Source organism: Thalassophryne amazonica, chromosome 21 (assembly GCF_902500255.1).
Source record: "Thalassophryne amazonica chromosome 21, fThaAma1.1, whole genome shotgun sequence".
NCBI lineage: Eukaryota > Metazoa > Chordata > Actinopteri > Batrachoidiformes > Batrachoididae > Thalassophryne > Thalassophryne amazonica.
Genome location: NC_047123.1, coordinates 33,150,915 through 33,176,550, shown reverse-complemented (window position 1 = coordinate 33,176,550; position 25,636 = coordinate 33,150,915). Strand labels below are relative to the sequence as shown.

Below are 25,636 nucleotides of genomic sequence, written 5' to 3'. Positions count from 1 at the left end.
TGTACCAGAGAAGAAGGGATGCTGCTTGAAGTCCTCGATGCCGTTCTGGCCCAGTCGGTGCTCTCGACTGCAAATGAGCCGGCGAATCAGATCCTTTGCTTCCTCTGACACGTCTGTTATCTGCTGAGGGAACTGGAACCGCTCCTGTACAAATTATTCACTCATACGTTAGATATAAATGAGGTTTAAATAGAGTTTAAAAACAGATTCTGGTAAATGCCCAAAGAGAAAGTTACAATCAATCTTGTTTCTGTAAGAATAATTTCATTCATCAGATGTAAACAACTACAAAGTAGTATCACAAATTTGTTATTTCATATTAAAACAGCCGTTACACACACTGGGCTGTTTAATAACCTTGTTTTCTCTATGTTCCTGCAGTAGCACTGTTTCATTTGGGACAAAAGTATCTGAGAACATAGGCTCACCTTGTGATTCATGATCTTGCCATATGTCTCCACCAGGGACTCTGCATAGAAAGGCGTCTCGCCATACAGCATTTCATACATGCAGACGCCCAGAGACCACCAGTCACACTCGGGTCCATACTTGCCTTTCCCATCCTCCATAGCCTGCAAGATCTCTGGTGAGATATAGTCTGGAGTCCCCACTGCCACAGAGGATTGGACCTAAAGAAAATCATGAAGTTAATAACTGAGATGTTGATGACAACAACAAAAGTAAGCATTTAAATCCAGTCTGCAAACTGAAAAGAACTTCAGCTCAGTCTCCTCCATCAAGGGGGCCTGTGGTGCCATATGGGGACATTTATAGAGGAGGAACATCATCAAATGCAATATCTTGCATTGGTTTTACTAAACACCTGATGTGAAAGAATCTTTTCTGGGAGAATTGTCTCATAAACCGCAGGCGCGGCCAAGCAGTCAAACCACACATTTCTCCCGGGAGACCCCTGGGGGTTTAAGGAAGAGGTCAGCACAGATCTGGTATGTTTGCTTTGGACCAGAGGAGGCATCAGCAGCAGTGTGGTAAAACTTACGGTTCCATCCTCCATGAGCTTGAGGCAGGAGCCAAAGTCAGCCAGGCGGATGTGGCCGTTCATATCCAACAGAATGTTGTCGGGTTTAATGTCCCTGCAGGAAGAAGCAGTGGGAGAAATAGAGGGGCAAAGATAAAAATGAGCAAGCAAGTCTTGGAGAACAAAGAGAATGAAGAAAACGAGACATACTAAGAAGATATCAAAAACATATGTGCACTCACTCAAAGTGATGTATGACTACCCATCAATTATCATCAAATTAAATCATAACCTGAGGAAGTCAGTTCTAAAACTAGGGCATAATTAGGATATTTTTGTGATTAAATGACATCTAATTTCCTCGAGACTTTTTAATCAGAAACATGGCAATGTTATAAATTGAAGGATAAACATGAGAAATGAAGTTGTACTTTGGGAATAAGTTGTTTGGAAAGTGATCCCTCATAGCCGACAAAGAAGTGCGTTTTTGTCTGACTCCAAGATACGCGCCCAAAAGCACAGTTTTTCGGTAATTATATAACATTTACACAAAAGATTCCAAACTGAACTTTTCCCCCCCCCCGACTCTCCACCTACCATATTTGAGTTTGTAAACGCAGATGTAGTGGGCGGGCGTGGAGGTGACAACCTATTCTTTCACAGACGTGTACATGGTGATCACTACAGGAGTCCGCGACCGGCATCTGTTCAGTATTACTACTATATATATTCCATTTACAGGGTAGATTTAGCGCGTGGCTTACCGTCAGGTGGTAGGATTAATTCCTGCACAGGACAGGATGCTTTATGTCTACAACAGCTGCATCACCTCAACATTCAGCCACCACATTCACTATTTTTAAATAGCTAACTTTGTTTTCAGAATGGAACAACATGATCAGCCTGCCTAGAAGGCAGACAAATTCCCTGACACACAGGGAATATTTTAAGAAACAGATGTCTTTGCTTTAAAAAAAAAAAAAAAAGTACATTTTTCAGCTTCCCCCTGTATAAAAATAAATATTTTGATGAAGCAGTTTCATTTAAGTGGCTTGGAAGAACTTTCCCCGGTCCAAACAAAGAATTATTGTGGGTTGTTTAGGATATTAAAGAGGTGGTTACTGATAGGTGGCTTGTGTGAGGTTAGCCGTTTTCAATATTTTGACATCTAAAAACAATGTTATAGAATGTCGGCATAAAAGACATACCCCAAAGCAAATCCTTACTATGAGTGAAAATACAGCATGACAAAAAAATACTTAAATTTTCATGAAAATGAGTCTGCTTCATTCTCCAGTTTTACACAGATGAAGCAAACAGAGGACTTTATTTCAAATTATAACATTTTTAATATGGTTATTTCAGGAACACAACAACAAGCCGGCTCCCTGGATGTTGTCAAATATGCAAAACAGATACAGCAGGTTTTGGAATTTTTGAACAACTTCGGAGGGAAAATGACATTTGACATTTGCAGTAAAAAACAAGAGCAATCTGAGATTTCTGACGTCCACCAATCTGTATCCAGATCACCTCCAAAATTCAGTGGAGTCTACCATGCCCTAATGTATCTGTGGTGAAACTTTTGTCAAAATCCTTCCAGTAGTTTCAACATAGTACTGCTAACCGTCAGACATAAATAAATAAATAAATGTACTTTGTGGACGTAATAATAAAAACACTGAAACGACTATAAATTCTCACACATTGAACAACAACAATAAAAACACAAAAAAAAATCTGCTGCTTTTTGACCATTCTTCATTGCGGTTGGTCCCACTGAGGACATGTTACTGGATGAATATTTCCACATGCAAACACATGCCTGTTGTCACATTTAAACAAAAGCTGCTAGTGTTGAATTACAGGGAAGGACTTTAAAATTTAAACCCCTCTCACAGGCGTTATCACTGGGAAGGGAAGGGAATCTACATTTTTGCTAAGAAACCATTATGTGCTTCACAACCATTGTGCTCATTTTGTTCTGGAAGATGCAAGTTAAGGTACTGCTTGTTGTTGAGAAATTATGAAACACTTCAAACCGGACTTACAGGGTAATGGCCCAGCACTTTTAAAGGGTTAAAGAATTATATGCCATCTAACCAGTGATGAGTGGGCTGAGTTGGTATGAATGAAGAGGTCACTTATCCCCCCATCAAAGCTAAATATAAACTCTGTCCTGATGTGACCATTCCACTGACTTCCCCTGTGGGTAGACCATGTCCTGCCCTGCGTCTGAGGCCCTCTTACCCACAAACTCACAGCTACAATACAGCTAAAGCCACATGCTTTGTAAGATGCACAGAAAGCCTTTTAAAGAGTTTGCAGACTAAATACGGTGATTTATGTTTAGTGGAAATGCTCCATAACACAAATTTCACAATTCAAACAGAAAATTCAGCACAATAAACAGATGACCAAGACATTTCAGAATGCTGGTTAAACATAAAGATATGGAGAAAATATTTCATGCCCGTTCTCACTGAACCATTACATAGTTGACAATTTATGGTTTCTTAGATTTGTCCTCAAACAGGCCACTCTATCTAGTAACAGATCCAAATAGATCCCTCCCCATCTGGGTAGCTGCTGATCAGTGCAGCTACACTGTCTGCTTGGTTAAACAATTTTTGGCAGACACCAAGGTTACAGGAAGTCGGAGCTAAATTAGTTAAGGCTCATTACATTCCCGCATTCCACTTTGCATTTTTTCTCAAGTTGTTTCAGCTACTCAAAGACAGACTATGGACCAACCATGATATATTTTATACTTTTAACAGCAAGCAGACCTAAACTGGCTTTGAAGACAGCTTTGATGTTTGTGTCTTCAACTCGAGAGCTGTTAAAAGCCACATGTGAAGCCACTGTCCTTTCTCAGTAGTGTTAATAGTCCAGTCTCACGAGGTTGGAGCTGGGAGTGGGCACGCCATCTTTCTGCTTCACAGATACATTCCTCTAAATCACAAACCTACAAATCCAAGGATTACAGGATTGGCGCAACTCTGTGCCCAATTTTCACACCAACCATGGGAAAAATTACCCCATGGTATCAAGAGTTGAAGACAGAGTGTACACTAAGTTTGCCTAGCGTTATAGTGTGTTATGCTAGACCTACCCAAGGCCATCCCAAGCTGATCGCAGGCAGGTGGGATGGCTGGGAATCCACAGAACTTTAGACAGAGAGGGGGAAAAAACAAACAAACAAAAAAAGAAAAACACTTTTACTGTCTTGGGAGGATTCAACATCATGGCCTGGGGAGAGCCGCTTGGGGAAAAACAGCCGAACCACACAGAGTTAGTTGTACGTTGACTGGCGACAATGAGAAATGGTACCAAACTTCGCAAAGCATAAAAGCAGCTTTATATAGCAGGTAAGTACACTTAATTTGACTTCTATTATCTATAAAAGGAGGTCATTTGTCAAGGCCTTAATTGTACGTTCACTTTTTTTGGACCACCATTGAATCACTGCCTGCAATCTTGCATTTAGGTTAAAAGCCAGTTTGGCGTTGTTTGTCTTTACTTTGGTTCTGAAACAGCTTCAAGGTTCACAAGATACATATAGACCTCTGCACACAGAGAGTGGCCAAAAATGTGAAAAGGTACAATTTGCAAATTATGAAGAAGGACTTGGTCCAGAATGCATGAGCACATGTATGTGCATGTTGAATAACAGTGGTTGGTTAAGAGGTGGATGTTTATTTATTTGTTAACCTCTCTACAAATGTCTTCCTGTCACAAATCTACCTTACTGTTGTTTCTTAACATCTTATTTTCTTGTATTCTCAGTTTCTCACTGAACAATTCCACAGCTGGAAACTACATGAATGGTTCCGGCTGAGGCAACACTTACAGCGCAAGGGCTGACTCAACCTTTAGCCCTCAACGTAGTCTCACACACACACACACACACACAGGGAGACTGTAATGCACAGCTAACGCCAGGCTAGTTAGCATAGCTAATTGGGCTACTATGTCACAGGACTCCTGCAGTCTTTCGGAGCAATGCGGCACCAAGAATAGATGCGGTAATCTCTTCTTAGACCACGTCATCCATCTGTGAGGGCCATCTGGATGTTACCTCACAATACACACACACACAAAACGCTGGAAACTGAACAGAAAAAAAACAGACCTCCAATCAAATGATTACCTTATGGTTTCAAGGACCTCCGCTTGTTTTTTTTCTAGAATTTACATTTAATTCATGCAAATGGTTTAGCTGACACACTATCCAAGCAAATAAGGTCACTGGTCCTCTCTTAAAACTGTTACATCTGCCACAACCTCTGATCTCATCGTCTCATCTTCACACAATGCGTGTGGATACGGACGTACGTCTGGCTGATGACGACAAAACACTTCATGTTACTATACACAAATATATGGGATTGTGTCTGTCCCCTCCCCCACATCAGGACCCTTGCTGAGGCCTGCTCTGTGCGGTGGTGGACAGATGTGGTGCTGGCCTGCACAGAGCCATGCTGAGTTGTCCTATTGAAGCATTTGTCAGGCCCCTTTGGGAGGCAACACAGACCACTGGCCACTGAATAAATGAATACACACGCCACTGTCCCTCTAACACACGCCGTCTCCCATGGGACTTGGCCGAGGTGGACAGAAGGTTGACCTCATGGCTATTTGCTTTTCGATTTTTCCCCCCTCTGGTTTCCTTTCAACTTTATCAGTGTCAATAGAATTGCACATATATGTTGCAAATGTGTTAATGTTGTGGCGAGGTCAAGAGCTTCACAGAAGAACACGTGAGTATAAATTACTTTTGCAGAAAATTTTAAATCTATTAAAGCACACAAAACAGAACGGTTAGGGTAACAAAGACAAACGATGCAAAATGAGCAAGTAATACAAACAATAATGATTCATACATGGTTGTGTAATATGAATTTAAGTGCCATTTAACTCAATGAACAATCCAGCAAGCTAAATCAATGCTGACCTCAGACACAAACATAAATCCAACCCAGGTATCAAGGCTAAATATAAAATATTATTACTTTAAATATCCGCATATAATCTCAAAACTCACAGGTACTGAGGTCACATCATTACTGATAACGTGCAAACACACTTCTAGATGAGCTAATTGTGTGTTTCCCACTTTAAAAGTCTGTATAAGGACCTCATTCTGACACCCAAGAGGAGTAGAATAGGACCCCATATTAAGCTGAGGGCAAAACTACATCAAAAGGCCACAGAAAATACACATGCCAGGAGAAAATAGGCTAAAACCACTGCCCAACTAAAGAGCCACAAACTGGTCATTTATACTTTGTAATTGTGGTCTGGCTGTGGGTTGCTGGTGAAACTGATAGTAAGTCAAAGATGGGTGATGGTATATTCTGTAATATGCATAAAATCACTGTATAAGCAGAACAAGTGCTCCAATTTTCCACCAATATGAATAACATTTTGTAAGCACATTACTTATGCTACTGACATGAAATTTTGTATTTAAAATGTTTAGGCATGAGGTGGGACAAAAGTGATGTTCAGCTATTTTCTACAGTCTGCATTTAAAGATACCATAAATGCCAAATGGTATCTAAAATCAAAAAATAGCAGTCAATTATTATTTCCCATATAAAGATGTAATGAATGAAGACACTCCCTCTGCGTGTGTTGGAGTCTCAACTTTTCTGCTCCTTGTTTTTACTGTTGTACCAGAGGCATTTGCTCATTTAGTGCATGAGTCCCAGTGTTGCCACAGTTACTTTGAAAAAGTAATCCAATTACTGATTACTGATTAGTCCTTGAAAAAGTAACTTAGTTACTTTACTGATTACTCAATTGTAAAAGTAACTAAGTTAGATTACTAGTTACTTTTTTAGTTACTTTTCCCAGCTGCCGACAACAACCCTCTGCCACCTCAACATGACAATACCTGTTTTGCCAAAACTTACTTTATAGTCACCCTTTCTTGACTTCAATGAAAATAAATACTTGTTTTATAAAAAGTAAAATAAAGACCTCTTTCTTGACCTCATATTTAACTGTTGACAGCACTGTAACAGTAAAACTTGCAATTTCGAACCTACATTGTTTATAAATGTACCTATTAAATTCATTCTAGCATTTTTCTAACATTTAAATTCTCTCTAAATATTTTACTTGTCGAAATTAATATTATTTTAAGTAGTATTAGTAGTTGTAGTAAAAAAAGGCTTCAAAACTGGACCTTTAATCTAGGGGTGTTGTGAGGGGGGCACATCCCTCCCCCACGCCCCCATTCCATCTGGATTCGCCCCTACTTTGGCGTTTGAGCACAAAGAATAGATAACATTTATTTATGCAGAAAACAGGACCAGATTTACAGGTAAGAAAGTTTTATTGTGTTTTCACATCATGTGGTCCTCAGAAAGAGAGTTTAGGTGCATTTGAGTGGAAAATAGTGTTAGTTGTTGACGCGTCGCGGAGGATCAGCTGTTTTAACGTGCAGATACAGAGCGGCTCAGCTCAGCTCTAAATAAAGGAGGAAAAAAAGTATAAAAATGTCTTTGTAAAGCTCAGTGCAGGTGTGCTGATCACCGTGCTTTAAGAGGAGACGACGAGTCGAGCAGCTGCAAAAAAACGTGGATGAAAAGCTCACAGCTCACTTAAAGTGGGCAGTTCAGTCGAACCCCGACCTCCTGCCCACGGACCAAGTTTAATGCTGCTATCGACCCACAATGAAAAATAATAGTAACGCACAGTGACATGGAGAAGTAACTTTAATCTGATTACTGATTTGGAAAGATTAACGCGTTAGATTACTCGTTACTAAAAAAAAGTGGTCAGATTAGAGTAACGCGTTACCGGCATCACTGATGAGTCCCATCCTGTAAAACAGTTGCCCCTCACATTTATAAAGAGACAGCAGTCTCTTTAATGTCCACATAACAGTGTAAATACAATATAAAAAAGGACAGCAGTGACACTCCAGAAATACCTGCACCAACAAACCACATTCAGAGCCTAAAAAGGCCTCTGACCAGGAATATAGTCAGACCAATAAACAAATATCTGATCCCCCCCACACACACACACCTCAGTGTAGAGCCATTTCAGCTGCTTAATGGCTCCAACTGGCATTCCTTCTCCTCAATGCGGAACAGGGTTGGGGAACAGTGGCTGAAGAGAAGCCACTGTTTTGGTCAGAGATGCTGGTGCTAGTGTGACATCTTGTGGCAGTAAATGGTAAATTGGCTGCATTTATACAGCACTTTTCCATCTGCATCAGATGCTCAAAGCACTTTACAATAATGCCTCACATTCACCCCAATGTCAGGCTGCTTCCATGCAAGGTGCCCACTACACACCGGGAGCAACTAGGGGACTAAGGAGCTTGCCCAAGGGCCCTTAGTGATTTTCCGGTCAAACTGGGATTTGAACAGAGGATCCTCTGGTCTCAAGCCCAATGCTTAACCACTAGACCATCACCTTCCCTAAAAATTGGCAAAATCACTCTTAACAGTTACCAGAACGGCTTGCATGTGCAATTTTATTAACTCCTTCTAAGCCTGTATATCCCATCGATTGGAAATTTCACTTTTTATTTGTGAGATACTGGGAAGCCAAAATGAGGCAGGTGGTTAAACAATATTCACAAACATTTATAAACTGGGAGATTTCCTCATTACATCACCGTAAGTTGAAAGTGAGGTATTCAATTGCGATTCTTTACATTTTGCTGTTTACCTCTTCAATGGAATAATTTTTTTGAGCTGTTACTGAAATACAATAAGAGTCAAAAGAGTCAGAGTCAAAAGACCAAACAGGAATTGCCCATTACTTTCAAGAAAAACATTCATTTGGATCTAACTAACAACTGGCTTTTAACATAATGTCCACAGAGTAGCAATTGTAAGGATGCATAACGTGGAGTAACAGAGCACTACAAATCAGACCAGTCTGTATATACCCATAGCAGGAATACATGCTTTTATCTCCAACCTTTGAACTGGATTTCTATTAAATTAAGGTCTGTCCCACACTAATCTAAAATCATTCGTCTGATATGACCAAAGATTGTGCAATGACAATCTTGTGAGAATAGAAACACACACCATTCTCCCATACACAGACATCACTCAGACACACAAACGCACACTCATCAGACAAGAGCAGCCAGCAGGACACACCCTCCTCAGGGGACCTGCCTGACCGTCTCCACCCTCTACAAACCAAGCGTACAAATCTCCCACAAGAGCGTGTGTCAGTGAGAGCCAAGAAGGAGTTGGGGGCTGGTAGGTGTGTGTGTGTGTGTGGGGGGAGTAATGGCACCAAAGTCCCACCCGCACACCTCCCATACCCCATCATTAGTGTCAAAAAGTGTCCACAAGGGGACTTAAAAAAGAATAGTGCTGTCCCCTCCTCCATTCGATCCTCTTCATCGTTTCGACCAACGCCGCCAACCCCCACCCAGATACCACCATGTTATTAGTGGCTGCACACACTTCTCTCACTGTTCACCCATTTCCTTTACTTTTTTTTTTTTTAACATTTAGATCTCTGTTTGAGCCTCTCCGTGTCTCTTTAAATCTGACTTCCAGTAGTGCACAAAAGCTCAGCACAATCAAATCACTTAACATGACCCCACCCACCACCTCCTTTTCCTTTCAGTCGCCAGCTTTATCTTATACTTTTTCTGACCCTCCCTCTTACTCCATCATCTGTTTTCCTTTTATTCCTTCCCATCCTTCTTGAACACATTTGCTGACTGAGCCGACAGTAAAAGTGATGCTATAATTAAGTGTCGATGTTTCCCACTTGCTGTCCAGAGGAGTCCCAGTTTTGCTCTTCCAAGGGCGTTTTTATTGGCCGAGTGGTCGTATGCCATCAACATCAACAAGCGGCGGGGGGAGGGGGCGCACTTGTAGCATGAACCTTTCTAAAAATGCAGACAAAACCTGCCCGTGTCTCACCTGTGGACATAATGAAGCTGATGAACAGAGTCTATGGCCAGAACCATCTCCGCCAGGTAGAACTTCGCCATCTCCTCAGGCAGTCGGTCCTCAAATTTACTGAGCAAAGTCAGCAGGTCTCCACCCACATAGTAGTCCATAACCAGGTACTGGAAAGAGAGTGAGAGAGACAATATGAGCCGTCGCATCACAGTAAATAGTACAGTCGCATATGGCTGCAGAAAGAGTGCACAGAAAAGTGGAAGAGATAAACAGGTGAACAAACAGCAAATACAGTGGAAACTTGGTTTTTGAACTGCTTTCTTTATGAACAAATTGGGTCATGAACATTTTCTTCAAACAAAAATGGATCAGTTTCAAACAAAAGCTTGGCTCGCGAACAACATCCAGCTTCCAGCAGAGACGCACGACAGGGACGTGTGTCAGTCACGCCACAGCCATTGCTGTGTGAATGCTCTGTGAACATGCACGCTCAACAGAATTGTGGAGTATGTACATCAGATTTTCATTTTTGTTGTTGTCGTCAGTAAAGAAGCCACTATGGGGCCAAAGAAAGAAGGCAAACGTTAAAAAGAAAAAAAAAAAAAAAAAGGAATGTTGTAAGAACCACAATCATTTCCAACCATGAAAATGGCATCCATGTCTCAGATCTCGCTTTGCAGTACGGTATGGCAAAATCTTCAATCTGTACCATACTGAAAAAAAAAGTGGAAATAACACCCCTATTCCACAGAACACCGTTCTATTATGATCCCCCACGACCCAGAAAAAGTATAAACGGGATGAAACAGCTTGCTCCATCATGCCTCCTATCAGGCTGGCTTATAAAGTGCAGACCTGGCAACTAGTTGGCTTGTAAAGCACATACCTAGCTTCAAAGTTTTACCCTGATGGAGCACAATCAAACAAGTATCAAGCTGTACTCACTAGGACTACCCAGTTTAAGGATGTTTGAAGATGACTGAAGCTGTTCAGACTACAAACACCCGGAAGTGACCGCATAACGACACCGATTTGTCGAATCGGGATGAAATTTTTGAACAGCTTGAAAATTTCACCCCGATTTCAAAACTGGTGCAGATAATGGCTGTAACTAAAGCGTATACCAAATTTGTTGAAGAAGCTTCAAAACACGGCCCAATTTGCTATTCGGGATGAAACGATAAGGAACGGCACTCTGTGGAATAGGGGTATTAAGGGAGCTAATGCTGCCAAAGGAGTGTCAGTGATTCCCAAACAAAGATCACAAACACTGGAAGAGGTGGAAAAGTTACTGCTTATCTGGACAAATGAAAAGCAGGTAACTGGTGATAAGTACACCATCAAGTCTCCTCTGTACAGGTAAGGTGAAATTAAATGGTCTATTTTATTATAATTATTGTACAGTATTTTGTGTAAGATGTTATGCATATTCTTTGCCTTTTATGCATGAAATGCTGTTAGAAAGGTAAAAACAGTGTTCTTTTTGGGGCCAGGAATGGATTAATCCATTTTACAATGTTTCTTATGGGAAAACTGGTTTCGGTTTAAGAAAAACTCAGTTTAAGAACATTTAGAAACAAATTAAGTTCTAAAACTGAGGTTCCACTGCACATTTAATAATGCATCATTCAAAAAAAAAAAAAAATAATCTATATTTATGTGAAAAACAAGATGTGAATATAATAACGTCAAAGACACACAGAGTTTCCATCAGTCCACTGTAGTATAATTACTACAGATTGAACAGAACAGTGGTTAGCACTGTTGCCTCACAGCGAGAAGGTTGTGGGTTCAATTCCCGTGGCCTTACTGTGTGGCGTTTGCATGTTCTCCCCGTGTTTGCATGGGTTTCCTCCAGGTGGTCCGGTTTCCTCCCACATCCAAAGACATGCAGGTTAGGTGGATTGGAATCTTTAACAAATTGTCCGTAGGTGTGTGTGTGGGTGTGTCTGTGTTTGTTTGTCTATTTGTGGCCCTGCGACAGACTAGCATCCTGTCCTGGGTGTACCCCGCCTCGCGCTCTATGGCTGCTGGGATAGGCGCCAGCCCCCCATGACCCTTAATTGGGTTAAGCAGTAGGAGATGGATGGATGAACAGAACAGAGCTTTTATTGCCATCGCACATATATACATACAATAAAATTTGTCCTCTGCATTTAACCATCCTAATTACAGACACAATCCAACCACTAGGAGCAGTGGGCAGGGTTAGTCTGGCGCCCCAGGACCAACTCCACATGTAGAGACGCTGCCTTGGTTAGGGGCAGAGAAAAGAGCAGACCCTAAATAAGCATGTTTTTGATTGTAGGAGGAAGCCAGAGCGCCCGGAGGAAACCCACGCAAACATGGGGAGAATCAAATCAATTCAATTTTATTTATATAGTGCCAAATCACAACAAACAGTTGCCCCAAGGCGCTTCATATTGTAAGGCAAAGCCATACAATAATTACAGAAAAACCCCAACTGTCAAAACGACCCCCTGTGAGCAAGCACTTGGCGACAGTGGGAAGGAAAAACTCCCTTTTAACAGGAAGAAACCTCCAGCAGAACCAGGCTCAGGGAGGGGCAGTCTTCTGCTGGGACTGGTTGGGGCTGAGGGAGAGAACCAGGAAAAAGACATGCTGTGGAGGGGAGCAGAGATCAATCACTAATGATTAAATGCAGAGTGGTGCATACAGAGCAAAAAGAGAAAGAAACACTCAGTGCATCATGGGAACCCCCCAGCAGTCTAAGTCTATAGCAGCATAACTAAGGGATGGTTCAGGGTCACCTGATCCAGCCCTAACTATAAGCTTTAGCAAAAAGGAAAGTTTTAAGCCTAATCTTAAAAGTAGAGAGGGTGTCTGTTTCCCTGATCCGAATTGGGAGCTGGTTCCAGAGGAGAGGAGCCTGAAAGCTGAAGGCTCTGCCTCCCATTCTACTCTTACAAACCCTAGGAACTACAAGTAAGCCTGCAGTCTGAGAGCGAAGCGCTCTATTGGGGTGATATGGTACTATGAGGTCCCTAAGATAAGATGGGACCTGATTATTCAAAACCTTATAAGTAAGAAGAAGAATTTTAAATTCTATTCTAGAATTAACAGGAAGCCAATGAAGAGAGGCCAATATGGGTGAGATATGCTCTCTCCTTCTAGTCCCTGTCAGTACTCTAGCTGCAGCATTTTGAATTAACTGAAGGCTTTTCAGGGAACTTTTAGGACAACCTGATAATAATGAATTACAATAGTCCAGCCTAGAGGAAATAAATGCATGAATTAGTTTTTCAGCATCACTCTGAGACAAGACCTTTCTAATTTTAGAGATATTGCGCAAATGCAAATAAGCAGTCCTACATATTTGTTTAATATGCGCATTGAATGACATATCCTGATCAAAAATGAGAGAACATGCAAACTCCACACAGAAAAGCCAGAAATTGATCCCACGACCTTCTTGTTGTGAGGCACCAGTGCTAACCACTAAATCACCATGCCGCTCAATTTATTTTATTTATACAGTGCAAAATCACAACAGCACTCAAGGCGCTTCACGCAAGTAAGGTCTAACCTTAGAAAAAGCATATGTACCCCTTAACATTTAAGGCTTACCTAAAAATAGACAACTTAAACGAGCAGGGATGTATATTTTTAAAGCCTTGAGAAGTGTCTAATGTAAAGCATGTGTTTGAAAAATTGGAACATGGAATGACTGGCACCCCTTGTATTTGAACTCAGGGTCAAGGAGACAAGCGGTGAGAGTGATTGCATCCAACAGCAATGGAAGTTTGGCTCAGCTTGTGCTAAAATCACTCATTTGTTCATTTACATGCACTGGATTATTTGGAGTGGGAAATTTTATCGAGTGCCAAACTTCCTACAATTCTTGTGTTATTTTGCCGTGTGGGAAAGCTACACCATGCAGCCACTTGCAGGTCAGCAGCCATCCTACAGAGGTTTTGCCGTGTTCTAAATATGAGCAGATCAAGTGAAAATGTGTAAGTTGCCGCCAGTCAATATCTAACATTAAAAGAGTGTTACTGTAATGAGCAGCAGGTTAAAAGTTCCCTGTAAGTGTACATTAATCAAGAAGAATTTATAAATAGACCATCTAAAAAAATAAAAGGATGAGTCATCTTACCAGGTTATTGTCATCCTGAAAGGCGTAATGTAGGGTGGTGATCCACTGGCTGTCCCCATTTACCAACACGTCTCGCTCCTCCCGAAAACACGCTGTCTAAAGGGAACAACAGACCAACAAGGGCACGTCACACATCCTGTCAACGACACGGTGGGTGGATGAGGGCTAAACCTTATTCCTGTGTAGTGTTTTGGGGAGACATGTATTGCAATTTGGCTCTGGGTAGTAAACAAAAACCGGTTTCAATTTTTTCTGAATACATCAGAATCACATGCCTTAATTCCTCTTATCAATGTGTGCAGCTTTTTTCTGAAAGTTCCACTTTGGAAAAACTCAAGTCACATCTGCACTCCACACCAAGCAACAAGGACAACAACTACAATTATTATGAAAACCTGTGTAGACACACATATGTCCATAGAGAAAACAGATCAGGCATCGATAAATGAATCAAAGAACTGAACAGATGTGCAGAATCGATATGGATAAAATCTTATCAAATGCTATGCCTGGATTTGAATTGAAGGTTGCAACAAAAAGATGCAGATATATCAAAATTAAAATCAACTATGAAGAAATACCAAGATCATTGTTTTCTGAGTAATGTGTGTTTCAGGTGGATTATTAAGTAAAATATTAAAATGTGCATAAACTGCAAAGTGTCCTTTGATATAATCAAACAGAATGTTGGTGTTTTGTGATAGAACAAGGATGCTAATGTAAGCAGCACTGAATCCCACAGCTGACGAACACAAATTCTATTATTTGACCACCTACAGGCAAAGGTAACACCTATCTTCAGAACTGCCTCTCTCTGACTTTTCTGCAGGATGATATTTGCTAATCTTTTAACTCAGGATGTTTAATAGTGTGTTTACATGCACAAAAACAAAAATGGGGACCGTTCTCTTTCTGCTGTAAACAGATTTCTTCAACCCTTCAGTGTGTTGCGTCACCATATACTTTAAATTCCAGTTTTGGATTAAACTACAGCAGTGGTACAATTTTAAAAAGTTAGCTGACAATGAAGCATGTGTATAAAAAAAAACTGCATTGATCAGGTTTCTTGATTGCATGTGAAGGCAGCACGCATGAAGGAAGTCACCACAGTGCACACATGTTTCTGTGATTGAATCCGTACTCCAGTAAGCGTCTGGCTTTCTGTACAAATAAGAATCTTTGACTAAATGGATACTTTGAAGGTAAATAAACACCATATCCAAAACACGATATCTAATTTTCCCCACAAGAAGGGAGCAAGCTCCGCTCAAGTTAAAGTTGCAAAACACCCAAAAACGCTTTGATGAAGCTCCTGTTTACGACGACGGTTACATGTTTGTTGAGCGTAGCCTACATCTGTACATCTGATGTTCCTACATCAGTTCCCATGCTCATGCTTTAGCAAGCACAGCAGGGAATGGTTTCACCTTGTGACGTATGAAGATGGATGACCCAAAGGATCAGCAGCAATGTCAGATTATCAGGAAGAGGTCGATGAGAACAAACATGCACGGCGGCACGTGCGCTTCAAAGTGCAGCGTCTCCACCAAACATCTGTCAATAACTGTCTGACCTGGAAGTGAAGTATGAGGACTGGTATTTTCCACCTCACGTCATTATTATCCCACAATGTTTCTATAAGAATCTCTGGCGAAAGATGATTCTATATTTTTAAAATGCATCAATTGTCAGAAAAATGTTATTACTTTGCATGTCTGGAACATATTTTATGTTTAACACTGCCTGCCACCTGATTTTAGAGTCACTTTACGACTTTTAAAACTGATACTCACCTCCGCCCGCTTTAGCATCTCCCACTTGTTGAGAATCTTCATGGCGAATACCTTGTCTGTGGTCTTCACTTTTACTACTGCAACCTGGAAGAACGAAAAAATACAAGTAGAGTTAAACCTTAGTCATTTAAAAACCACTATAAAGAACAATAACAATGCACAGGAAGACAAGTACAGCACCCTGAGTACATACAGGCACCAACACCTGAAACGCACCACCCTATGTAGTCAGAACTTTAAAATAGAGGTTCTAGCCCTTTTTGCAAATGTATTTATTTTATTCCATTTCCTGGCTGGCTACATTACTGCAGCTACACCCAACAAATGTAATCACAAGTTCCATGTGAAAACAACTCATTAGTTTTCCCAGTAACACTGCTAACAAACCAATCAAATACAGTGTGCGACAATTTAATTTTCTCATGTGATGTAAAATTATAGAACCATTATGCCTCAATCAAGACTGTTCTGATATTTTTTAGACAACAGAGTTAATACAAAAAAAAAAAAAAAAAGATGAGCCAATCGTGAGAATACTCAGTAACTGCAGCCTTACTTTGCATATAGAAGGAGAGAAATATTAGGAAATGACAAGGAAGGTGGAGTGGAAAAAGGAGGTGGTGAAATGACAGGAGAAGGGAGGGATAAGACTTAAAGGGTTTGTTTCATAATAAGAATAATAAAAAAAAGAGGTGAAGACTGGGAAAGCAGACAGAAGCAAGAAAAAGCGAAAGACAAGGAAAAATAGGAGAGTAAAGCTAATTTGTTGGGGGGGGGGGGTGTTAGTCATGGTCAGGAAGTGATTATGGACATTAAAGTGTTGAGCTGAGAGGCCAACGGACTCTCACCACCTGGACTCAAACATACATGACTAAGACACTTTAAAATGATTCATAGTTCCTGGTTTGCTTGGCTGTGATCACAGGGGAAAAAGGCCTTCGCTTATCTGTGGCTAATAATTTCACAGTAACAAATCACTACAGAATGGGTACATTTGTGTGATTGTTCATGTTTTAATTATGTTTTTTTAAAGTTTACATAAATCGGTGAGGAAAGTGGCGCTCAAATGAGCTGCATATTGAATAAATATATTTTTACAACTTCAATCATAAACAACAAAAAGTGTTTCAATGAATTTAATCAGATGATTTTTGGGTTCTTATAATTTGTAAGATTTCACATTTTTTTTCTGAGTTTAGGAAAAAAAAAACAACAACATTGAACTTTGTGGAGTTGTGACATTTATTTTCTGACATTTATTTTGTTTACATTCATACTAGAATAATTATTGTTTACAGAGCCATTCACTGGAAAGAAAATAGGACTTTTAAACCCTCACTTAACAGTTTGCAACTATTGTTAAACTATCAGTAATAATTTCTTACGAACAGCCTTCTAACTGTAACTGGATTTCTTTCTTTAGCATCCAAATGACACACCCCTCAGATGTCGTTTAACATCGTATGATATAAAAAGAGCCCATTTTAAAATGTAGGCAAAAAAAGAGCAGCTGAAGCTACGGGAGCAAATCATTGTTAACTAAAGCATGTTACTTTAAACTGGCTGACTTATTTTAAAGGGTTTTTTTTTGTATGTGTTTTACTGATTCACAAAGCAGAACTATTTTTCATCCCTCACTGGGAGCAAATGTAGAAAATTTCAATTTCAATTTATTTTCATTTATATAGCGCCAAATCACAACACAGTTGCCTCAAGGCGCACACAAGTAAGGTCTAATCTCGCTAACCCCCAGAGCAGCAGTGGTAAGGAAAAACTCCCACTGAGGAAGAAACCTCAAGCAGACCAGACTCAAAGGGGTGACTCTCTGCTAGAGACACAAATTAGAGAATTCACAAAACAAATATACAGGAAATGCTGTTGGTGCACAGGACAGGAGGGTCTCCAGCACAAATACAGATACAAATATAGGTTTAACAATTTTCACAATCTTCATAGAAACCAATCATTTGGATCACTGCAGGAAATTAAAGATTGACTTTAATTTCCTTAATCCATACCCGCCTCTGCATCCTTCATCTTTCTGTTAATTATGCACTTTCAACATCAACAGCTGTAATGCCATCTGCAGGGGCCAGAAATAAATGTGCGCTCTTTTGTACTTGTGTCAATTTGGTAAATCCCCCTCAGCCAGTATACTGACAATGCCCACATTTCACAGTCACCTCAAAATCATGTGTGCATAATGTAGTTGATTTCACCAGAAAGAAATTTCAAAAGACACCTTAAAGTTTAATTTAATGTGGTTGCAACATCATACAAAATATCCTATTATGAAAATAATTTGTGCTTTAAAGCAAACCTTTTGTTCATCTTGTCTTTTTCTTCTTTTTTTAAAATAAACAAAGACTGTGATGCAAAAAATAAAATAAAAGACTTATATGGCTGTGGGTACACCATAAAAACATATTTCTGGACAGTCTCCTCACAACTGTCATGGCCTACAGCGACATAAAAACAGCTCAGTGTAACAAATAATCAAGTAAAAAAAAAAAAAATCCACTAATATGGGTGCATCTGCAGCTCAGATTAGCATGGCAGTGGCTGTAAGGATCAAAGCACCATTTTTTCCCCTCTTGTTTTGCTGAGCTCCACACGAGTTAAAACACCTGTTAAATACTTTTCTTATGGATGTAACATGTCAGAAACTTAGAAATCCTGACATTTCTTTTAGGTCGTACCCACTCCTACCACCCATACATTCATTAGGTAGAATTAAATGTGCATTCTGACATAGAAATACCTATCCGACTGCAAAAGATACTGTTAAAAAGAAAAATAGATAAACACAAACAGAAAACAGAAGCATGTGTAAGTGTTCAAAAAGCTCAGTAGTGAAACGGACAGACTTCCATGCAACAGACGGGCCTGCGTTCTATTAAATGAGCTGCGGAATTCTGCTAATGCAATACAATAATAACATTCCTGCAGTGTTTGGATTTCCCCCAGTGATCCCTCACCAGAGGAGGGGAGGCATGGAGGAGGAAGAGAGGACGACGCAGGAGCACACAGTTCTTGGCAAAGCCTGAGTGCTTTTTCTTCACCGTTTCTTCTCTTTACTCCTCCTTCTGAAGGGGTCCAACACTGGCTTCAAATTGGTTTCATTATTCAGGATCAGGCCATGACAGGAACAACTGTGGTTAATCTAATTACAGTATATCACAGGACACAATGGTTTTTGTTTTTTTTAAAGTGACAGAGAGAGACTGAAAACACAGCAACCTGCTAAAGTGGAAAACAGAGAGCTGATGGTTGCCAAGGTCAGATTTACAAGCATTCGGCTGCTGGTTCGGGTTTATTTTTTACTCGCTGTATAACTGATGTTATTCTCCTCTGAGTCACACCGGACGCGGCGTGATGTGGCCCATTTGTGTTGGTGAAGTGCTAATGAACACGAGGCAGCACACCCTGGTCCATTCATTCGATGAGATGCACAATGTCATGCACTCATACCATATTACCCCTTTCTGCTGAAAAAAAGGGGGATGACATCAAAATTCTTGCAATCAAGCTTGTCACCTCAATTTTTTTTCTTGGGCCATTTTCACACCTAATAGCTTGTTTGTTCTGTTTCATTGACAGCAAAGTTGCACTACATCAAAGTCCAGAGCAGGGGCCAAAATGTTGTTACATGATTAATGCTGTTTGGTTCTTTTTCACACAGCAAAATGTTTAAGGGGACTAAATTGTGTAAGGAAAATCAAAAGATGTGAGCATGCTGTCTCCACATTGATCAAAAGTGATGTTTATGTTCTAGGGTTTGTGTCATAGAAGCATCTTTGGGACTCTGAGGAGATGCTAATATCATACCTAACAGCTAGCATCAGCTCATTTCCCTGTAAAGGTTTATTTGTTTGGGATTTTTTTTTTTTTTGCGTGACACTGTATTACAGACTGGTGAAAATTCTAAAATTTTCTTTGCAAATAATTCACTGCATTTTTGTGGCTTTTCAGGCTGGTACTCCACACCAACTCATAGTTCACTGGGTGGTCTCTGTTCATAGAAAAATGAAATATGTAACATGTTTATTCACAACTGGTTCCAATACTTGATCTGTTTGTTCAGTCTGCATTCCCTACTCCAGAGTTTGCTTGGAACTGGACTGAGACCATCTCCTCTCAAGGGTCCTGGTGCAGTTTCATTATGCAACAGAGTGCAATTAGTGCATTCACACCTGCCCAAAACAAACGTACCAAGGGTGGAAGATGAACAAGAGTCTGTTTTAACTAAACTAAAAACGTCAGGCAGAAAAACACCAATCAGTGCCATTTATACTCTCACAGATAAGCATCTGGAAAGTTCAAGGTTTAAACCCTTGTCCGGACCTTGGAAACTTGGCTGGATTTTCAAGACCTTCCAAGATTCATATCCATGAAAGTAAGGCCAGTGCTGTAGTCTCAAGTTTTTCTTCTTGAATCAGTGCTGCTGTGTATGGATCCTGGTATCGCTCTTTTTAACTAAATTTTTCTGTAATAAATAAATAAAATACTAAAACTTAAGTACCATTAAGAGATACAACTAACTCATTTCTTTACCATTAATGTGCTAAAAACCATGTATTAAATTAGTCTACAAACTTTCAGTAATAGCACAAAAAAAAGCCCATCACAATTTTTAAGAATACAAAATCATCAACCCTTTTAAATCCAATTTCAACCAGTTTATTGTCGTCTCAGACATGATTAAAAGCAATTCTGGAACAGACAGGTGCTTGAAATCCATTTAAAGCCTTTCACAGATCTTTAAACTAATCTGAGTACTAAGAGTAGGCGCTTAAATGGGATTATCTCTCAGTGATCCAGACTGAAGCCAGTATATACTTAGTTTAATCAAGAAAACATGTTTCAAGCAGAGAAAGAAAAAACAGGAACAGTTTAAAGAGGTTAAAACTATTTTTTCTTAAACACTAGGACATGAGCAATATCAGAGACTTGACAATGTCAGAATTCATTGGGTTTTCTTGATCAATTTGTGATTGAACTAAATGTTTCAACTACAGTAACCATCAAGATAAATATTCTTTTTACAAGTTTTGTCACAGTGACCTTTGGTCCAGACCAATGATGCTGTCAAATAAAAACCAGCTTTCCAGTTTATTTTCTTTGAAACACGGGCTTATAAAGTCAGACTAGTCTAAGTACACAATACATTTTGATGTGTTTCTTTAACACTGAGGAGAGTGCATACATATGGCCCCATTCAATCAAAGTTTTCAACTCCGTCACAGTGTAAATTAAGCATTAGTGCTGGTCAAACCAATTTAAGCCTAACAGAGATTATTTAATACTACAACATAGTTGATAATCTTCATAAGATTGTGATTCAAAGAAAAGAAACTACAGGTTGATTTCATCTCGAGGGCCTGGAGGCTGCACTGTATTTCTAAGCTGCAGAGAAATGCTGTTGCTGACAGACTGCTTTTGAAAATGACACTGGAAATATGTGCCTGTAAATTCAGAGCTACCTCAGGTCAGTTTGTTTCATATCGCTCCACGCCATGGGAGGGAGCTCACAAATTTGTTAGTCAGAGGATATGTGAACAGGAGATGCTCTGTATTGCCTCACATACACAAGGGCAGAATTTTCCACTGTAATTAGGCTTCAAAATGAGGAAAAAAAAAAAAAAGAAGAAAAAATAAAAGAATCAAGCTCTGTGAGTGCCATCTGAAAACAACAGTTGCAGCCGCAGTGGGAAAAGTGAACAAAAACTATTTAATAATTTTAACTGATGGAACCACAAAAGTGTTTTGATTCTGTCTTTCAGGGTTTTCGTTAATATTAAAATCAGAATGGGATTATTTTAAATTAAAAGTCAAGTCATGTTATGATAACACTTGCTCTGAAAATATTTGAATTTTTTCAATCAGGTAAAACCCGTCCTCGCACTCTTGGCTTACTGTGAGAAATCTGGAATTTGTACCGCACTATCACAACGTCTGTGGGTCACACCACATCGCTGAACACAAGGCCGAAACTCACCACAGACACATGACTCACACATGCACATACCAACACCGCAGGCTCAAGTGAGAGCAGTAGTATTTGTCCCAGTCCAATCAGCAGTCGCATACGTCTTGGCATGCATGACTCTCACTACACCTGTCAATCATTTTTCTCATTTCTCTCCATCTTAATCTACCGCTTGCAGAAGTCAGGATAAATCTGCAGGCAGAGCCTGATTTATGGGCTGCACTTCAAACAATATTTACTTCAAATTTGTGCCTTTTCACATCCAGAGATTAGGCACAGAACTCAGGGTTAACTTTAAACACTATAGAGGAAAATACAAGATATGACAAAGAAGAAAAAAATTGCTCATATTAGAGTAAACACTTATATGCATGCACTAGTCCACAAAGTCACCAGCAGTTCTAACCAGCCATGCACTCACTAGTCTGATTTATAGAACAGCATTGGAAGAAACGGTTCCTCCAAGCATTTACTAACACATCTTCCAGTTATTTTTGATGAGCTTCATCCAAATTTTTGTGTCCTAACTGTGTTGCATGGAACTTAAATTCAGTTATTTTATACCTGATGCACCTTGCATGGTTGCTGCCATGCAAGGCGCCCACTACACACTGGGAGCAACTAGGGGATTAAGGACCTTGCCCAAGGGCCCTTAGTGATTTTCCGGTTAGGCTGGGATTTGAACTGAGGATCCTCTGGTCTCAAGTCCAACGCTTAACCACTAGACGATCAACTCCCCTAAAAGATGTTCTAAGAGATTTATCTGTGGTTTGCTGTTATTATCTCTTAATTAGCAATATTAATGTGCTTTTAATTAGTCTTTGGCTTCTGGTGATACGACAAAACAATGCTTTTTGCAAGTACAAATTTTACTGTTGTTATTTTATTTGCAGTAAGACAGTAAAATGCAGTTTGATTGTTGCTGTCATTAAATGTTAAATAACACTTTGCTGTTATTAATGTGATTTGTGTTTACAATGTTGCATCTTCCGGGCTGTCACAATGTGAACCACAAACCATGTTTTTAGTCTTCTGGGCTTCTTGTTGCTACGCAAAACTCAATTTGATCATACGTGCTGTCTGACTAGGTAGGGGCAACATGTTTGGCATGTCTAAAACTCGCTGCTGCGTTTTGTAAGAGCATTGAAAGGAATTCACCAACATGCCTGTACAGATGTGGTACAGCCGACCCAGGGTGAAATGTTTTCCAAGCATGTAGCAACACTTGAGTGGTGAAATCTCGCGTTTGCCTGAAGACACGAGCTTTCTGCACAACACTAATATTATGTAAGAGCTCTGGCTAAACAGCACAATACCTGTCCCTTCAACATTCCCCGGCTTTGACATCATTCCCAGAAACCCTGTGACAAATATTTTTACACTTTGTTGTAGTCACACACTGAAAAGTAAAGAAGAACTGCAGTAGATTGTTTCTCTGTCAGTCAAATTCATTTGTTTTTCATGGGTTTAGGGTGAAGGATGATCCAGCTACGAGTGGAGTCATGCTCATGTAACAGACTAAGTACACGCACTGCTGCTGGAATGCAGCGCAAAACAATTCATTATTGAACAGCAACACACAGAGTTTTGTAATTTAAGTATTAAGTTGCAAGGTTAAGAGAATCAGCTTCATCTCTGGGCTATACTGCAAAATCTTTGCCTTGAGGTAGAAAACAAAATCCGCATGCAGAAGGTGATGCATCTGTTGATTTTTAAATGACCTAAATGCATTCATGTTACCAGTTTCTTTAACAAACAACAAAAAGTGGAAACCACATTGCAGTTTCCCCTGTGTGTTCATTAATATGTGGTGATACGAGCAGGAAAACCAACATGGACATTACCTCGCCAAATGCTCCTCGTCCAATCACTTTAAGGATCTCAAAGTCTTCCTTGTGCAGGCGCATCTGCTTCACCTTGGAAGTGAAGGGTTTGGCTGCAGAGTGAAAAACAGAAATCTGGTCAATTAAGATCTAGAACAATTGACACAGTGACACATGATCATATACATGAGTTTTGTCCAGAATTCTTTGTCATTTTGTCACAAAAGTGAATGTAGAGACGCTTTAAAATGTGCTACACATGAACATGGAAGTGTATCCAGTGGTGGTCTATGAAAGGAAATGTCATATAATGCTTTATTTGTGCAATTTCAGATGTTTCTTGTCACATAACCCGGACTCATGTCCCATAACATGCACAACTCATGACACCGGACACGAGAGGCTGCACGATAAAGCTACCCACTGGTATGCCTGCAGTTCTGGTTCCTGTTGGAAAAGGGAGTTGGGAGGGATCTGTAAGGGTCACCAGCGTTCTCTCACAAAGCTAAACAGAGATTCCATCTGGAGCTCCAAAAGTCAGCATTTCCCTCATTTGTGGAGGCCTATTCAAACACTTCCTGGTTTATATGATCCCAGCATGCCAAGAGAAACTGCAGCTCGGAGTGGCTGCCAGGTTCACAAAGGTCAAAAATATGTTACAACGATACACTGATTTTTCTGATGCAGAACTAGAAAAGCACACAGATTACATAAGTTGGCAGCAAGTCCCTTTACTTGAAACTGTTAAAAAAATGTATTTACAAACATCATCAAGTCTCATGAAAATGGTTTTGTCCCGTGTGTGTGTGTGTGTGTGTGTGTGTGTGTGTGTGTGTGTGCGCGCGCACAAGGCACAGATGAAAACAAATCTTTCTTCACTGAGGTAAAAGTGATATCCAACTTAAAAGAATTTGTGATTTATTGACTCTGTACTCAAGCAGTAATTTAGTGTTTAACTGCATGTTACCAAGGATTAGTACTATTAGACGACCCAGACAAGCAAGCATTTGCACACAAGCTCAATGACCCCTTTAACAAAAGGAAAAAACAAGCCCGATACACTGTGCAAACATTTTTTTTTTTTTTTTTTGGCTGATGCAGGGTGTGTGTGTGGGAAGTGAGCACCAACCAGTAGTTAACACAGTCCCATTTGCCTAAAATCAACTGGTTGCCACGATGTAACAGAACCTCCAGTGTTGAGGAAAAGGACACTCTTCCACTGTGAAAAAACGGAAATGCCTGCTGAAATAACAAGCAACCCAGTCACACCTCAATGACTTCTCACTGTCAGTCTCCCTCGCACTCCTTCCAGACTCTGCTAGCAGCTGTCTGGATACAACCGCAGAGCAGAGAGAAGCCCAACGCTGTGAGCGAGCCATGTCCTTGGCACACTTTACTACATACAGCATAGACAAAAACTCACACAAGTGACAGCCATCACAATAAGTAAGTGTGGCAAAACCTGAAATGGAGGGAGAAAAAAAAAAAAATCCTTGCAGTTTTCACAATTTTTCCACACTCATTACAGAACAAGTGGCAGTGGCTTTGGAGAACACTACACCTAGGTAGGCTTTGGAAATGAAACAAACCTGACAAACAAGCTCATTTCAAGATATGCACAACATCAACACCATACATGTCGAGGAAGCAAGAGAGAAGAAAGAAGCCTGCTGAGGCCACATCCACTCAAAACCCTTTCTGCAGAGTTATGTGGAGGTACAACCATGCCATTTGAGTTTAAGAAAGTACCCGATGTGAAATCATCCACAATGGTCTATATCTCAGTGACAACCACACCTGCTCCTAATCCATCAGCAATCCAGCATCACAACATCCAGTTGGTGACGGTACATCTACAGGATATAACAGGCAAAACAAAGATGGCTTCTGGATTGAACTGGCGCAGCACAGTTCACCAAATCTGAATGAGTTTCTTCTTATTACCAATGCATGTATTTATTGCATTCAGCTGCTTAGTTTTACACTGGATGCTGTTCCTAATTCAATCCCAGCGCTACATGGACAAACATGG

At 40.2% G+C, this 25,636-nt stretch overlaps 1 protein-coding gene across 3 annotated transcripts in view; it reads right to left on the bottom strand.

Annotated features, from left to right (window-relative positions):
* cdc42bpab (CDC42 binding protein kinase alpha (DMPK-like) b) overlaps positions 1 to 25,636 on the bottom strand; it is a 106,302-nt gene that overhangs the window by 38,758 nt on the left and 41,908 nt on the right. For all 3 annotated transcript variants that reach the window (XM_034161872.1, XM_034161871.1, XM_034161870.1), the window contains exons 2-8: positions 23,626 to 23,717; positions 15,793 to 15,876; positions 14,000 to 14,095; positions 9,901 to 10,049; positions 1,001 to 1,094; positions 429 to 629; positions 6 to 144 (exon numbers count right to left, since the gene is read on the bottom strand). In XM_034161872.1, coding sequence (XP_034017763.1) covers positions 6 to 144; positions 429 to 629; positions 1,001 to 1,094; positions 9,901 to 10,049; positions 14,000 to 14,095; positions 15,793 to 15,876; positions 23,626 to 23,717 — 855 coding nt within the window. The remainder of the gene's footprint in view (positions 1 to 5; positions 145 to 428; positions 630 to 1,000; positions 1,095 to 9,900; positions 10,050 to 13,999; positions 14,096 to 15,792; positions 15,877 to 23,625; positions 23,718 to 25,636) is intronic.